Here is a 16,855-nt window from a genome sequence, read left to right on the forward strand (position 1 = left end):
GGTTTGTTTTGCTAGACTGAATCAATAGGTTTTATTTTAATCATATCAGAAAGTATTTTCCAGAAAGAGCTCTTGATTATCTAAATATTTGTCAATGAAACACAGTACTGGGCCATTACCCATAATCCTTTGCTGCTGGGATTTGCATTCCGTCTCTGACTTACAGAAAAGGGTTTATAGAAATGTTGTACAATTTAAATGTCACAAAATGTCTTTTTTAATGTAAGTTATTGATTATTTTTGTTGACAAATATATATTTTTGTCTTTTTAAGATGGCTTTGCTGGGGATGGACATAGTGTCAGCTTTAATAACCAGATTACAGGAACGCTTCAAAACACAAATAGGAACAGGTAAAGTCATTTTAAATGATAGTTAAAGATTAAATAATGTAAATAATTACTCGAAATATATGCTATTAAACCTTTTTGTACTTTGTGTGTTGTATTTTGTGTGTAAACAAATGTGCATTATTAATGTTTTATGTGCATGCATTATTGATTTTTATGTGTTGTTGATTTTTAGAGCAATAATATTGAAATATTTCAGTTTCTTCATGTCTTTCAGTTCTTCCTAGTTTAATTGATCGTTTAGGTGACACTAAAGATCAGGTTCGAGACCAAGCACAAACACTGCTCTTAAAAATGATGGACCAATCCGCCACTCCACAGGTGAAACATCTGCTTTATATTACACTGTCTACAGGTTACCTGATGAACAAAAACTGATGAATAATCTTATATTTTCAGTATGTTTGGGACCGAATGCTGGCTGGATTCAAACACAAAAACAGTCGGACCAGAGAAGCTGTTTGCTTTTGTCTTATTTCAACTCTTAATGTGTATGTGCAGCATATCAATGATACAGATTTCATTTTGAGCATTTTTTACTTTTACTCAACGTCTTATAACTTTGCAGATACGGGGCCCAAGGTTTAACACTTAGCAAGATTGTTCCTCATATTTGTCATCTGTTGGGAGACCCCACGAGTCAGGTAAGAGATCATCTGTGACTGTGGAGAGTTGGGTTTATAATGTTTCGGTCTTGGGCGCCCTCTGCTGGTGAACACAGGAACTGCTTCAAAATAGTTTAATTATTTACATTTAGCTGATTAAAGCGTGCTATGTTTTAGTACGACAAAGATTTGCTAAATTAGTTTTACAAGTTGACATGTTAACTATCTAAATGATTATTTATGGTTTACTGTGGGCTGAACTGCAGGTTCGGGATGGTGCCATGAATTGCTTGGTGGAGATTTACAGACATGTTGGAGAAAGAGTTCGCATGGATTTGGGGAAAAAAGGCCTTCCACAGTCACGGTATTATTTACAACCATTCTGCATATGTATTATATCAATAATAGCGACAACAGCTAGTGATGGTACAAACGAAGCTTTTCAAAGCATCGAATCAATTGAACCAATTGCTCCGAAAAATGATTCACTGTCTCGAATCACCTAAATATGGCGCCACCTGCTGGTGAAAACGTTGTAAATGCAACAAGAGCTCAGTCCAAACATTTTACACTTTTTACAAATAATGTTTACAAATCAAATATATTTTTAAGAAAAAATAAATAATTTAACTTAAGCAAATAAGTTAAAGTATATTTTGTGTTTTTAGGGCAAACAGATTGTTAACCTTTTTATTTATGCACATGTTCATAAACAAAAAGTAGGCGAAATTGTAGCTGACGGATGAATGTTTTATGAACTTGCATAATAAAACTGACCCAATAATTACATAATTATTTTACTATCTAAAACAGAGCAGCAGATTAGTTTGTAAATGAGTTTTATTTTTATCTACTGTGCTTTCTCATTTGACAGATCAAACTTTTGACTCTGTGTAATTTATCTTTCTTGCAATGTGATCTAACAAACCTTTTTTATGTGTTTGTTTCAGGTTAAACTTGATCTTTAAGAGATTTGATGATGTTCAGAGGTCTGGGAATATGATTCTGTCTGCAGGTGAGAGAATGAACCGTGCTTTAATGCTTTTGAAAGAGAGAGCGATGTATATTAAAAGATGAAAGACTCATCAGGTCCTCAGGTGCTGTATATAAAGTGTCAGAGCATCTTTAAGAGATGATGAGATGAGATGATGTCTTTGTGTTTGTGAAAGCATCACTGGTAAGATTAATTTCATTGTTTTCTCACTGTCCCAGTTTCTCTCTGTGTGTCTGTGTTGGTAGGTTTGGTTTCAGATCATTTATGTAAATATGAGACACTTTAGCTTTGAGCAGTTTACCTCATCTCAGTGTTGTCTTCTGCATAGTGGAGTTAGACATTACTGTCTGTCTGTCTGTCTGTCATATTGCTTTACTGTAGGACCACTTTGATATCTACACGTCTGATCATTTTTAAAAGTACTTGTTGCACAGTTTGAGGCTTAAATTATAACCGTAAGAAGCTGAATATAGTGATAACATCTGTACTCGTGTATACAGCTTTGTAACTGCACATCAGACCTTTCATCATTGATAAGATCAGAGTAATATAAAGTCAAACATGGTAAATGTTTTTCGAGGTGTTTGTGCTCGAGGGTTGCAGGTGCATCTGTGATTTCGTGTGTTTTAGGGTTTCATCTGTTGTCTTCTGGTAATCACCTCATTTCATTTCAGTCTGAACGCATTTTCTTTAGTTTGATTTCTTTCATTTACAGACAGAATGGGGAATCAGCATTATTAACACTTTATTGCCTTGAATACCTTGTTTTTTTCTGTAAAAGATGAAGGATCTTTTTATCCGTTTATGTGCTCATAACATTGTAAAGTTATCTGATAGTAAATGTTGATGTGTCACAGATGTGTCTGCTGTGATTAGATGTTACTCATTATTGTTTTTTGTTGTAACTTATCTTCCTATACTGATTTAAAGAAGGGATTTGTTTCCAGTGTCTTGAATGTGTATTAAAACACAAACACATAAATGTCTCAGAAGAATAAGAAGCTTTCAAAACACGCCTATATGTGGTGGTGCAGCCTGTTTCTAGTTTTGAACACAATCATTATAAATATATAAAGCTCATAAATGTCAATGCAATAATAACTGTATCAGTGTAAGGTTGCTGATAATGACTTTTATGGCTTCATGGACTGCAGCATTAGATTTGAGGTTATGATGACATCATTGGGTGAGTGGTGATGACATCATGCTGTTGTGTGTGATGTCATGAACTGATGGTTTGGATTACACAACTTTAGTCAGCTGTTAGTGTGACTTTTTCATCCATGTCTATGTTTATGAAGTGTTTAATTGAGATAAATATCAATAATATTTTCTTGATTTATTTCATGGGACTGCCTAAAAATTAACTTAAAAATGCAGAAATAATCCTCTTTATTACTGAGATGATGTGTTATGCGGCCAAGTGACCACTGAAAATGTCTACTATATTTACATTTCTGTATTTGTCAGATAATTAGTCTCAGTACATGTAAGATATGTGTGTGTGTGTGTGTGTGTGTGTGTGTGTGTGTGTGTGTGTGTGTGTTTCTGTGCATGTGTGTGTGATCACTAGCTGTGTTTTATGAGAAATGAACCCATGACCTTGATGTTGCTGTACTTTACTCTTTGAGCTATACTTTACTACTAGTAGTATGCACTCTATGCAGTATGCATATATTTCAGCATCTTCTTCTCCAATTGGTGAAGTGTGGGGCGGGGCTTAATCAGTGATGGATCAACCTAACCTGATCCTGTGTTGAGAGAGAGAGAGAGAGAAGCAGGGAGGGGTCAGGTCGCCGGTGGATGCTCTATCAGAATGAGGCAGCGTGGGAAAGCGTGGCAGTATGTTGAGGAAGCTGGTGTGTCGGAGAATCTGTGCTTGTAAGCATCTGACTTTATACTGCATGAACAGAGAGAGAGAGAGAGAGAGAGAGAGAGCGAGAGACACAGGAGATGAGGTGAAGAGGGCAGCATCAGTAGGTCACAGGGGGATGCGAGCGGCCGACACGTTTTTTTTGGTGGATGGTGGTCAGACACAAGGAGGGTGGATGAGTGTTTTTGTGTTGTGTGTTTTTATTGCTTAAACACAGAATGGATTGTGTGTGATGTTCATGAATGTTAGCGGGCTGCATGCATCTCTCTCTGTCTTTCTGCAACTGTGTGTGAAATCTGATAGCTTTGATTAAATGCTGCATGCAGGGGACTGCACGTGTGTGTCTGTGAGCTGTGTGTGTGTGTGTGTGTGTGTATTTGTGGTTCTGTTTTTTGTCTACTTTAATGATGATCAACTGTCCCCACAGGCATAGTAAAATCAGCTACAGTCTCCAGAAGGACACATAAATAATGTTAAAGACTTGGTGTGTGTATAATAGTGTGTGTGGGTTCAGGTGAATGTAAACTAAAGACAAACCTTTTTTTAGGGACATTTGGAGATTAAATGAGCAGTTGATTATAAAGTAATGTTTGATCAGGTTTTCTGCTAGGTTTCTGGTTTTGGCTCTGAAATGTGTATAATTATCATCACAATGAGTGTAATGTGTAAGTGTGTGTATTTATTTTCTGGAGTTTGTTTGAATGGTGATTGTGAGCGAGCGATGTTGACTCGACTGTATGATGAATGTGTGTGTGTGTAAATAATTCAAAGCAATTGATCGTCGATCTGTCAGATTTCAGTGCTGGTGTTTCACATGAGCTGCTCGAGGGGAATTATCCGTCCACGCGGGGTTTCCTAAGCAATTTCACATGGATGAGAGGACAGTGGGCTCTTAAAGCCACCACTCATGAATAAAACAACACAGATAGCATGAAATTGTTTGCAATTGCATTGATATTTCAAAGTCGTTCAGTGTAGATATCCGACTAATGTTTGATCTCGGATATAACAGATACAGTCTGACAGCGCTGAAACAAATATGCACACTGATATATTGACCTGTAATGGTCGGCATTGGCAGATAAATGCATTATCTTCCACTATCAGACATCGACAGATTGTTTAAAATCATCAATGAAGAGGCAGATTATATTCTGACAATCAAAAGATGTGGAAAACTGCAAACTGTGTGATTATTTTGAATTGGGTCACAACAGAATTGCAGTGTGTAGGATTTCATGAGATAATACTTGGAAAGTTTTTTATTTATTTATCTGTGATATTGAAAGCTGATTTGTTCTCTGTGTCTTTAGATAAGAACATTGATGATGATGAATCTGTGGATGGAGGACGTTCCTCGTCTTTATCTAAAGGAGCGTCATCGGTGCGGCGGACGGGATCCCTGCGGCGGACGAGCTCAAAGAGTTCAGGTGAAGATCCATCTGTCGGTTTGTGTGCATCAGATGATTTAGATTTCTCTTTAATCCTCCTGATGGTGTTTTCTTCAGGTAAAGAAGGTTCGAGTGCTGGAGGCGTTGATGAAGAAGACTTCATTCGTGCCTTTGAGGACGTGCCTGCTGTACAGGCCAGTTTAATACTTATCATGATTGATATTTTTAATCATTTGCCCTTATGCTATTAAACAGTGACCTCTTTTACATTTGGTTAACCTCTCGTCCTGGCATATTTCGGGGCCAGTCAAACAAGTCAAGATTTCTGAGCGCATATAGTTATTTAATAAATGATGAATTAGAAAGGGTTGTTTTGAATTTTTCTTTTTTTAAAGAACAGATAAGTCTTTACTATTAAATGAATCTGTATGTCAGGAGCTCTATCAGGACAGATCGATACCCAGCTGATGTTGATGGGCTGTTACAGGACGTCCTGTGCCCACACTGGATCTGATGGTTTTTCCAGTAGTGATCTCTGGAGATGAGCCAGTCTGACATCAGATCTTTGATGTACAGTAAGTAAGTTTGATGACGCTGTTGTTTCCTCACAGATCTACTCTGGCCGTGAGCTGGAGGAATCCATGAACAAGATCAGAGAAACTCTCTCAGATGACAAACACGACTGGGAGCAGCGAGTGACTGCAGTGAGTGATGTCGCTCTAGAATACTTGATTCTGATTGGTCGATCATGGGTGTTTAATTCCCGTTCTTAAAGGTGCCATAGAATGTAAAACTGTATTTATTGTAGGCATAGATGAATAATAAGAGTTGTGTACATGTTAATGACATATCATGAGCCTCAAACACGATTGTTTTGTTCTTCTTATGTAAACCTTGTGCATGCAAAAGACAGCTGGAAAACAGACCAATAACAACATAACACCAACTGTGACGTCACAGTCCAGATACATTACGTTAAATTAAGTACAATGTTGTTACAAAGCTAAAAACAAAGTTGTGACTGCTGAGTTAGCGCTATATGCTAGTTAATGCTATATGCTAACGTTTAAACTGAAGTTCTACTATTGACGTTATCTTACATACGTTTTGCAGGTCCATACTGAAAAAAACTTAACACTCAGAAACGTCCATTAACAATCTCTAAACAATTGATTATTACTCAAAATCTGTCTCTTCATCTGATACAGACTCAAACATAAGATCTGTTTACACACACACAGAGCTACTGAAGGAGAAACAGCCAATCAGAGCAACATTATTATTCATGACCCTTTCAAATAAGGTAATAATAGACCATTTCATTATAAAGACAAATCCTAAATGGACATTTAAAATTGACTCTGGATCATTTTTACATGTAATAAAGTCACAAACTTTCTGTGTAGATATCAGAGAACAGATTATTACAATGCATTCTGTGGCACCTTTAATGGTTCTGATAGGGATTGTGTTGTAACTTTAAATGAGCGTCTCATATGTGTTACACTAATCCAGTATTTCAGGATGATGCATTGATTGTGACCTTTAACCTCTGTAGAGTAAATCAGTATTTGATTGGTTTTCAGCTGAAGAAGGTGCGTTCCCTGGTGTTGGCCGGTGCGTCCCACTACGAGGGTTTTACCCAACAGTTACGACAGCTTGAAGGGGCTTTTAAACTTTCTGTCAAAGATCTGCGGTCACAGGTGGTGCGTGAGGCCTGTATTACACTCGGGTAAGTTATCAGCATGTGTGTCTATTATATTACATGCTTGTTAGGTCTGACGTCACACACTACAACCTGCAGGTCCAAACGCTCCATCAGATGCAAAAAACAATCCATACTGATATACTCAAGATTATATACATACTTGTAAACAAGCATAACTTAAATGATTTCCTGGTTTTGACATTATTTAATATTTCAGTCATGTATTGTGTATTTACCCTAGTATAAACAGTGTAACATGATCTCTGCTGATGGAGATGTTTGTGGTGCCTGGTTTTAGTTAAAGACTGCAGTGATTCTGACTGACTGAGGTGTAATGAAATGAGTCAATTTACTAAAGTGCTTTTGTTTTAAACATTGGATGAACTCCAGCATGATGTTCAGATCTGCTTCACTGATGAAACAGCACACACATATAATGTTCTTACTAAACTCTGCTTATGTAGACATCATATATGTGCCACACAACAGACTTTATTCACAAGTGAGTTTGGCATTAACATGTTATTCTTTAGGATGTTTTCTAATAAGCATAAAAGCACACAGATGAACGGGTCAGAAGCTGTTTTATTATGAACACACGTGTGTTGTCTAGGTAGACAGCTCACTGTTATCTCTTATCTTCTCTCTTTCAGGCATCTGTCGTCTGTGTTGGGGAATAAATTTGATCACGGAGCAGAAAGCATCATGCCGATGTTACTGAATCTCGTCCCTAATAGTGCCAAAGTCATGGCCACGTCTGGAGTCGCTGCCATTCGACTAATAATACGAGTGCGTTTATTATACAGACACAACACACATGACCTGTCTGATACACAACCAAGTGTGATGTTGAATGACAAACCTGATTGATAAGATTAATCTGAATGTTAGTTATATATCTCATCTTACACCTTTAAGACAGTTCAATAAATATTCAATAAATATTGAGAAAACCAAAAGAAGTGATTCTGTATCTCTGTTTAGAAGTGGACAGCTGACATACTGTAATCCAACTCTTTTTAACAGCATTGTTTTATAATAAATGTGCAGTTTGTATGAGAAAATATAAATGTCATATTAGAAAAACACTGTAAACTTGTGTGTTTGTGTTTTAGTGATGTTGTGTGATGTGTTTCAGCATACTCACTATCCTCGACTCATTCCCATCATGACCATCAACTGCACATCTAAATCTGTGGCCGTCAGACGGTGAGAGGACCATACAGACAGACACACAGAGATGCACGCACACACACACACACACACACACACACACACACGCACACACGTAAATGAACACATCCTTACTCATATGAGTGATTGATAACAGAAATCTTTTCTCTGTCTTGCAGGCGATGTTTTGAGTTTTTGGATCTTTTGCTGCAGGAGTGGCAGACGAGTTCATTAGACAGGTGAGTTATACGTTTATACACACACAAACCTGAGACTAACCATTTTTCAGTCATGTGACAGTAGTTTAGGTGGCTTAAAGACCCAAAGAAGTGCTTTGTTCAGTGCATTGACATAATGTTTACTGAAACAGTAAGTTAAGGCGGGGCATATTCTGTGACCCCTCCCTCTTTTTAAAAAGCCAATAGTCTCGCTCACAGCCTGGAATCTGAGGAGAATCTGAAGTGCAGAATGATGTCATTAAAATCATTGAAGTTTGCAGAGGAGTCAATGGGGATCAGGTTTTGCTATAATGATGGTTTTGTATGATTATTCTGCAGACACATCACTGTTCTCGTAGAGACCATCAAGAAAGGAGTTCATGATGCAGATGCTGAAGCCAGATCAGTAGCGAGAAAGTAAGTGATTCCTGTATGTGTGTTTGACTGATAATAGAGATAACAGATTCTCACTAGCTATGTTCACATGCACAACATTTTGTCAATCCAACTAAATTTAATCAAATTGCAGATAATGACAGTACCGTGTACCCTAAACATTACAATGCGATTCAAATGTTTGTTTACATGTACATTCTATATAATTCGAACCAATCCTCTGCACAGCCAGGATTGCCAGATTAGCGTATCAAACCAGCCCAATGGACATTCAAATCAAAACTAACCCAGAAGCATCTCAAAGACTATTCAGAGCCCATAAACGAAATCCTTTAACACACAGAAAAAAATCAACTCACTGAAACCCGTTTTAACAGTAGACCAAATCTGAGCTCCACAAAAAAAAGCAGAGGACTTGGCAATGTATCTTTTGTCGAGTTCACACTTTACACTTAACTAAAGGATTATTAGGAACACCATACTAATACTGTGTTTGACCTTCAGAACTGCCTTAATTCTCTGTGGCATTGATTCAACAAGGTGCTGAAAGCATTCTTTAGAAATGTTGGCCCATATTGATAGTATAACATCTTGCAGTTGATGGAGATTTGTGGGATGCACATCCAGAGCAAGAAGCTCCCGTTCCACCACATCCCAAAGATGCTCTATTGGGCCATTTTAGTACAGTGAACTCATTGTCATGTTCAAGAAACCAATTTAAAATGATTCGAGCTTTGTGACATGGTGAATTATCCTGCTGAAAGCTCTCTCTTAACACTGGAACCCACTGTAATGATAAGTCTGTGTTTTTTACCCGGAGTCGTTTGGTGCGCAATTACAGACAGCCCTCTCACATGTCATATCATATTGCTTAGTTTGATCTGTCACGTGTGCTGCTCGGACATTCACGTAACCCCGCTGCGCGCATCAAAGGGTTTTTACGGAGACAGATGAAGGTGAGTGGTCGCGCAACTGACGTCTTCACCTTTTGAATCGCGCTCAGGCGCGATTGCGCTCACACCACAGCCTTCCGCGCCTGAGCCCAAGTGAACCGCGCTCCGGCCCACCTCTGCAACCCGGCCGCGTCGCGGGGGGCGCGGAACAGAGCGATCACACTAGTCAAACAAACCAGGCTTAGGGGGTCAAACGTGCCCGAGCTCGGTTCGGTTTGGATAGTGTGAGTGCGCCCTAAGAGGGCCTTAAGTGTGCCAAGAAAACATCCCCCACACCATTGCATTAATGAGAAATTGAACAGGTGTTCCTAATAATCCTTTAGGTGAGTGTATCTGGATAAATGTTCAAAGTCAAAGTTGAGTTTGAGAAAGTTGTTCTTAAGAAGTTTTCAGATATAGGCAAACATTTTTTTTTTTTTGGAAAAGCAGGAACTATTTTATTGCTGTTTGTAGCCTAATGTTATAAAAGACATGAATGCTGCACAATGTACAGCGTGTGACCCCATTACCTAAATAATGTGTGTTGCCATTGCCTTGGTATTGCATGTTTCTGTGAATCATGTGATGCGTAAATAAAAGTTAAATATACGATATGAACTTAAGCACAATTCTTCTCTGCATGTGCACAAACGTATTTTTGCATTCGATTAAGAAAATACTATGATTCACGCGTTTACATGCATACTTTTCTCCTGATAATCGGATCACGGATCGAACTACACCACACCTTTCAATACGATCGAAATTTGCATCCAATCTAAATTTGCATCCGATCGACCTCAATCATAGTGTTTACATGGAGGCTTTACAATCCGATTGAGTCATCAATACGATCACAGATGGATTATTTGGTTGCATGTAAATGTAGTTACTGATTTTCAGTTTCAATCCCAGATGTGGTGTCCACACAGACAGCTGTCTTCTCAGACAATAACATCTCTTAAGTTTACTGTTTTTCATAAATTAACAGCCACGAACTTTATTAATACTTTTCAGTAAAATTAAATGATTAGATTTAAACATAACATTTTCTTTGGCCTCTTCACCCTGGGGATTGTCATCTAGCTTGTCTCAGTACATTCTGGGATTGCCTTCTTTGCATTTGACCAAATATTTTATTATTAGCACCTCCCTTTTGAGAAACTGAAAGCCTTTTTGTCTGATTATCTGCGATTACAGCGATATCAGTTTGTCATTGTCTTGATGGTTTGGTTTTAGGTGTTACTGGGGTTTTCATTCACACTTCAGTAAAGAGGCGGAGCATCTGTTTCAGGCTCTTGAATTGACCTATCAGAAAGCTCTGCAGTCTCACATGAAGAGTTCAGACAGCGTCGCGTCTCTTCCTCTGTCCGACCGCTCGTCCTCCAGCTCTCAAGAGAGTCTTAAGTAAGAAAACCTGTGTGCTGCCTTTGTAGTGATCACTCGCTAGTGTGTCATATTTTTTCTTTCTCTCTTTTGATTTTTCTTAATTTGTCTTTTAGTCGGACGTTACCTGCAAAAACGCCTGTCGCAAGCAACTTAAGCAGAAGTAAGCTCATTTTAGTACATATAGCGTATTATACAAATGTAAGAACATCATTTTTTTCCAGTATCTGTCAAGAATCAGAATTCATGTTTTATTTTTATTTGAATAATGTCTCTCACAGCTAAATCTATGAGTTCTCGCACGTCCTCTGCGTCCGGTTCGATGCAGCGCTCGCGCAGTGATGTCGATGTCAACGCAGCAACCAGCGCCAAATCACGCATGCCCGCTGTACCCACTGCCACCCCATTCAGCTCAGCCGCAGCCCTGCCGCCCGGCTCCTACGCATCTCTGGGTAAAACAACCAGCGCTTGCACATTCACAGACATACATCAGGAGGTGAATATTAGACATGATGATAGATAAAGAGTGTTTATAATGGATGTTAATATCTATCTATTACACCTGCTCACCTCCTCTGAACTTAAAGATGCTGCTGCTGGTAATAATGTGAAGGGTAAGATGCGTGTGTGTTTATATGGCTGTCAGTTTTGTGTTGTAATGTTGTCAGTCTTCATGAGACAGATATGAAGACAATGTTATATGGTTGATACAGGTATTATTGATTATAGGCAAGTGTGCGTTTCAGTTTTAGATGTTGACCAAAGATCTGCCAAGGTTGGTTTTGTACATTAAATAAAAATATGTTTTGTTACAAAATTTCGTAAAACATTTAGAAATCATTTCAGTAATCACCTGCACTCATGTGTTTATTTAAAGCTTATATGATGATCTGTGTGTTTCAGCTGGACCGGTTGTGTATGTTTACATTAGATCAGATACACGTGTGATCAGATTTGTTCGTGTATATGTTAAACAGCATGATGAGTACGTGCATCTGTGTTCAGTGTTGCTTTGCTGAGCATTGACATTGAATTTAAGTCTTATAAATGTTCATCATCTGGGCCGGATTTGCACCGGAGCTGTTGACTTTGGCGCAGATCCGGCCCTGAGTCGTCTGGTGTCTGGGTTGTTTATTGTTCATTATTTTGTGATGTTTGTAGATATATGTTGGTTTTAAATCATATCCATCATCTTCTTTGTGTTTTTCTCTGTCCATGTGAAGGTCGTGTGCGAACAAGACGACAGAGTTCAGAAACCGCTGCTGGGGGCAGAGCCTCTGTGACAGAGAGCAGGGGGCGGAGCCGAGCCAAAACTGTGTCCCAATCACAACGTGAGTTTTTAAATGACATCACAAGACACTGTTACATTCAGGTTGCATCAATTAAACGCCATCATTGCGTCCGAAATCGCATATTTTTTATTGTATGAAAGTAGGCGTTTTCAGATGCAGCACATCTCTCCTCCTTTACTGTTTCATTAGCATCAGCGTGCTTTAGATCGTTGCCCATTGCAACCATCAGTTCATGTTGATGTGACAGTTATGGGTAATGTAGTTTCATTGACTGTCTTCACTGTCCTGCATCAAGGATCCAGATCAGCAAATCCAGTGGGTGGTAAGAGTCACGGTATGCAACAAAACATAATTCATGGTCTGCATGTGTTTCCCTCTGCGCAGACGCTTCACCACCTGCGCAGCTGCTGATTGTTTTGTTATTTTCTGATTGGTTCGTTCTGGCTTCATTCATAATGTTATTGATATTATTTTGCAGTCATTTCATCTGTGTGTTTCGTGTCATCTGCTTGTTTTGTCCCATCAGCCTTTATTGATGTTAGATATGGATTTACAGTACGACTGATTCTCTTACGTAAAAAGTGTGTTTTAATGATCTGCATGTGACTGTCACAGCCGGAAGTCGCACAACTTCACCTGGAAAGCTCTTGGCTCGTTTTTCTGGAAGAATCCCTCGAGGAGCTGGAACGCCATCGGACAAACGCAGTAAGATCCCACGGAGTCAAGGCTGCAGTCGAGAGACGAGTCCCAGCCGGGGCAGAGAGGGTAATAAACCTTTACTAATCATTAAAACACACATCTGTGTCTGATGCTCTCTGCTGTCTCTCTTCTTCTTCCTCGTCTCATCTTCGTCTCTTTCTCTGTTCTGTCCTGCTGTTCTCCTGCCGTATGTGTTTAAGTACGGGGCAGTCGCATCCCACGGCCCAGCATGAGTCAGGGTTGTAGTCGTGACACCAGCCGAGAAAGCAGTCGTGACACCAGCCCGGCACGAGCGTTCAGTCCGCTGGGTAAGAGCCAGAAACAGTTTAATGTTATTAAGGCCTGTTTCTGTTTTTTTAAACAGTAAAACAACAGCAGAAATGATAATATTAAAATATTTCCTGTATCTCAAATAATGGATAAATGTGAGAGCCAAATGCATAAACTTAAATGCTCTCTTATATGCACCAATAAGGATACAATAAACATCAACAATAATTGACATTCGAGTTGCAAAACGATTAATCGCGACTAATCGTTTGTGGAATAAAAATGTGTGTTTACATCATATATGTGTGTACTACTGTGTATATATAAATACACAAACATGCATGTATAATTTAAGAAAAATAAATAAATAAAAGTTGAAACTAATTCATGCAAATGAATCAAACGTATCAGTTTTTGTTATTGAAGTTTAATTCAGATTAAATATGTCTGTTCAGTGAGCTCGTACTGATCAATGCGCTCTCATAAAAAGTCACAAAACTATTTGAATGACACTGTTTATAGCCTTTTAGTAGTCAATAACCAAATTGTAAAATTTTATCTCAATTTACATCATGAACAAATCGATGGTGAACAATAGATGAATATAATCTATCATCCAACGCTGGCTGTGACTCAATCATGTCTTTTCTAAGTTCTCTTCTAAAAAACCTTTTCTTGGTTTAAGCTTCTCTGTCAGTGTGTTTATGAGCTTGTATATGGGTTGATGTTTTACATGCTTCCTGATCCTTCCCAGCATCCCACAGGCACTCTCGCTCCACCAGCGCATTGACGGCGGGTGACGTGCTGCAGACAGGTGACTTGCATGTCATCCGGGTCACGGCACCAGATCCAGCATTTATTAGAGATTAAACATTCAGAAACCAGACACATCCAGGTTAACTGTGAGACTATAAGGATTTATTGAAATAGGACATCATGAGTTCAAAGCTTCGCCACAGGGTGGCACCAGAGACTCTGATCTTTTGATAAAAACTGGTACTGATGCAGGGTTTAATAGTGTGAAATAATACAGTTCAGTTGTCCTGGATGTGAACTGGATTATTTTGTTTCTTTGTTTCCATGTGTATGTGTTTGATTACAGAGTTTCCACAGTCATTGATAATCTGAATCGGCATCATTTTTGGGCAGTGAAATGTAATGAAAATTTCAGGGTTTCCATTACATCTGCCCAAAAATACTCACATTCAGCAACTTCTAGCCAATAAAATATATTTTACTTCTGTGAAAAATTTATTTTGAAAATACTAAAAGAAACATCCTTATTGGGGACATATCATGAAAATCGGACTTTTTCCATGTTTAAATGCTATAATTGGGTCCCCAGTGTTTCTATTAACCTAGAAAATGTGAAAAAAGATCAACCCGGTAACTTAGTTTTGGTAAACAAATCTTTGCAAGTATGTGAAAAAATAGCTCATTGAAATCTGGCTCCCCTTGTGATGTCAGAAGGGGATCTTATTATAATAATGCAGCCCCTTAATCTGCACTATCCAACCACAGCACTGACATTTAGTGCAGAGATCAGATCATTTGCATTTAAAGGACACACACAAAACATCACATTTCTGCTCACACCAATTTTAACATGTTATAATAAATTATTTATATGATATTTTGAGCTAAAACTTCACATATGTGCTCTGGGGACACCAAATATTTATTTGACATCTTTAAAAAGTCTTGTGAAATGTTCCCTTTCATTGGTCAGTGCTGTGAACTCTGGTTTTATTATGCTTTATTATTTATTGTAAGTCTGTTTTTTACATTTTGAAAATTTGCATTCAAATGTTCTTATCTTATTGTTTATTGCACATATTAGTCAAATTCATGTATAATTTGCAGAAGGTTTTGTGGGCGAATAAGAAGTTCTTGATTGAATAAGTTCTGTCTCTGTTTCTCTCTCAGATCGCTTTGGTCTTATCCATCAGGCTCGTATCTCAGCATCTGTTAATGCCATGAGGATATTAAATACAGGCTCAGAGGTGGAAGCTGCTGTTGCTGATGCTCTGGTGAGATTCAGGAATCAACATCAAAATATACCCTGTTTACTGTCTTCAAACACATTTCTGATTCTTTATAATCTTTCAGCACAATCTGACCTTTTTCTTCATCTTTTCCACTCATGTTATTTCTCAAGTGCTACAGACATCTCTCATACACCATACACTCACACTTTTATCTCTCACTACTTTCTATTCTCTCTCTCTCTCTCTCTCTCTCCATTGACAGCTTTTAGGAGACTCCAGGAATAAGGTAGATCATATCAATATTATTTCTTGTTTGTCTTTATATTTTGGGTAAAATTTTCATAATATGTTGCATGTCCATATAGTCCATATAGTGCACAGGGATGATGGTTTTTTGTAGGCTAACCCGGACGTTAACGGGACACTGGTTCCTTCACAAAAAAGCCTATTCATTTTTGACTTTTGAATTATCACAAAAAATAAGCTTTGTGTTTAACAAAAGTTTGATATCAACACAACTTTGAAGTCAAAATTAGGCAATTAATAAACGCATTTACATTTCAAAATTCATAAAATTTATATTCATGTGTTAAGATTAACTTATTTGACAATATGTGTGTCACAGAGCAAATTTTTTGCGATAATCCAAAAATCTATTGGAAAAATGAACGGGCTTTTTGGCGGGGTAACCGGTGTCCCACTAACTTCTGAGTTAGCCTACAAAAATACATCATCCCTGCGGCGCTCGATTAACTATTTCCCCGCCATTGACAAGTTATCTCATCAATTAAGAGAAAACTTTTCCTGCCAATGACCCTTTTCTGATGAGTTTTTACGGTAATCTGTAATTCTAATTATCCACTACCTTGGCGCTCTTACCCAATTTATAAAAGACTGAAGCAAAAACAAATTTTTCAATATTTAAAACTCTGTGTACGTTTTGATAACCGTTCTGTAACAAAATTCCTTTACAAAAATGCAAGCTTTTGGCTCAAAATGTGTTCTTTTTGAAGAAAACTACCCATATTTATGAAGATAAATGAAGATAGGATGAAAGTTTTTCCTTGTTTTGTTTGTTTGTTTGTTTGTTTAAAAGAAGGGTGTTTTTTCATTTGATGTTGGTATGTTTATATACTTATAGAAGAAAATTTTCCTGAAAGGCATTTTGTTAAAATCACAAAAAATGCTGGCGGGGATTGAGTTAATGACTGAATAACTCATGAATATAAAGCTTTGAAGTCATGAAGCCTTTATTTATTTAGCATTCCTATTATATTCATTATTAACGTGCTTGTTTACAACCTGCTCATAGCGGAGGCCGACGAGACGCCGGTTTGAATCTCCAGGTATGTGTTCTGATGATGACGCCACAAGTGACGCGTCCAGCGCGTGTTCAGAGCGTTCCTTCAGCTCACGAAGCGGTGGGATTCCTCATTACCTGCGTCAGACGGAGGACGTGGCCGAGATTCTGAATCATTGCGCCAGCTCCAACTGGTCTGAGAGGAAGGAAGGACTTCTGGGACTCCAGAACCTTCTGAAGAGCCAAAGAGTCCTCAGGTACAAACTCCATAAACCTGCTCC

At 38.2% G+C, this 16,855-nt stretch overlaps 1 protein-coding gene across 1 annotated transcript in view; it reads left to right on the top strand.

The window, feature by feature from the left end:
• LOC129427489 (CLIP-associating protein 1) overlaps nt 1–16,855 on the top strand; it is a 42,104-nt gene that overhangs the window by 9,493 nt on the left and 15,756 nt on the right. The window contains exons 3-25 of the mRNA XM_073876411.1: nt 274–352; nt 567–670; nt 749–840; nt 918–993; nt 1,221–1,318; nt 1,905–1,969; nt 5,135–5,406; nt 5,824–5,916; nt 6,799–6,944; nt 7,574–7,709; nt 8,059–8,129; nt 8,273–8,332; nt 8,651–8,728; nt 10,879–11,046; nt 11,142–11,188; nt 11,307–11,477; nt 12,249–12,356; nt 12,613–12,651; nt 12,933–13,082; nt 13,217–13,324; nt 15,213–15,316; nt 15,537–15,560; nt 16,587–16,831. Of these exons, the coding sequence (XP_073732512.1) occupies nt 274–352; nt 567–670; nt 749–840; nt 918–993; nt 1,221–1,318; nt 1,905–1,969; nt 5,135–5,406; nt 5,824–5,916; nt 6,799–6,944; nt 7,574–7,709; nt 8,059–8,129; nt 8,273–8,332; nt 8,651–8,728; nt 10,879–11,046; nt 11,142–11,188; nt 11,307–11,477; nt 12,249–12,356; nt 12,613–12,651; nt 12,933–13,082; nt 13,217–13,324; nt 15,213–15,316; nt 15,537–15,560; nt 16,587–16,831 (2,534 nt within the window). The remainder of the gene's footprint in view (nt 1–273; nt 353–566; nt 671–748; nt 841–917; nt 994–1,220; nt 1,319–1,904; nt 1,970–5,134; nt 5,407–5,823; nt 5,917–6,798; nt 6,945–7,573; nt 7,710–8,058; nt 8,130–8,272; nt 8,333–8,650; nt 8,729–10,878; nt 11,047–11,141; nt 11,189–11,306; nt 11,478–12,248; nt 12,357–12,612; nt 12,652–12,932; nt 13,083–13,216; nt 13,325–15,212; nt 15,317–15,536; nt 15,561–16,586; nt 16,832–16,855) is intronic.

This window comes from Misgurnus anguillicaudatus, chromosome 14 (assembly GCF_027580225.2).
Source record: "Misgurnus anguillicaudatus chromosome 14, ASM2758022v2, whole genome shotgun sequence".
Classification (NCBI taxonomy): Eukaryota; Metazoa; Chordata; class Actinopteri; order Cypriniformes; family Cobitidae; genus Misgurnus; species Misgurnus anguillicaudatus.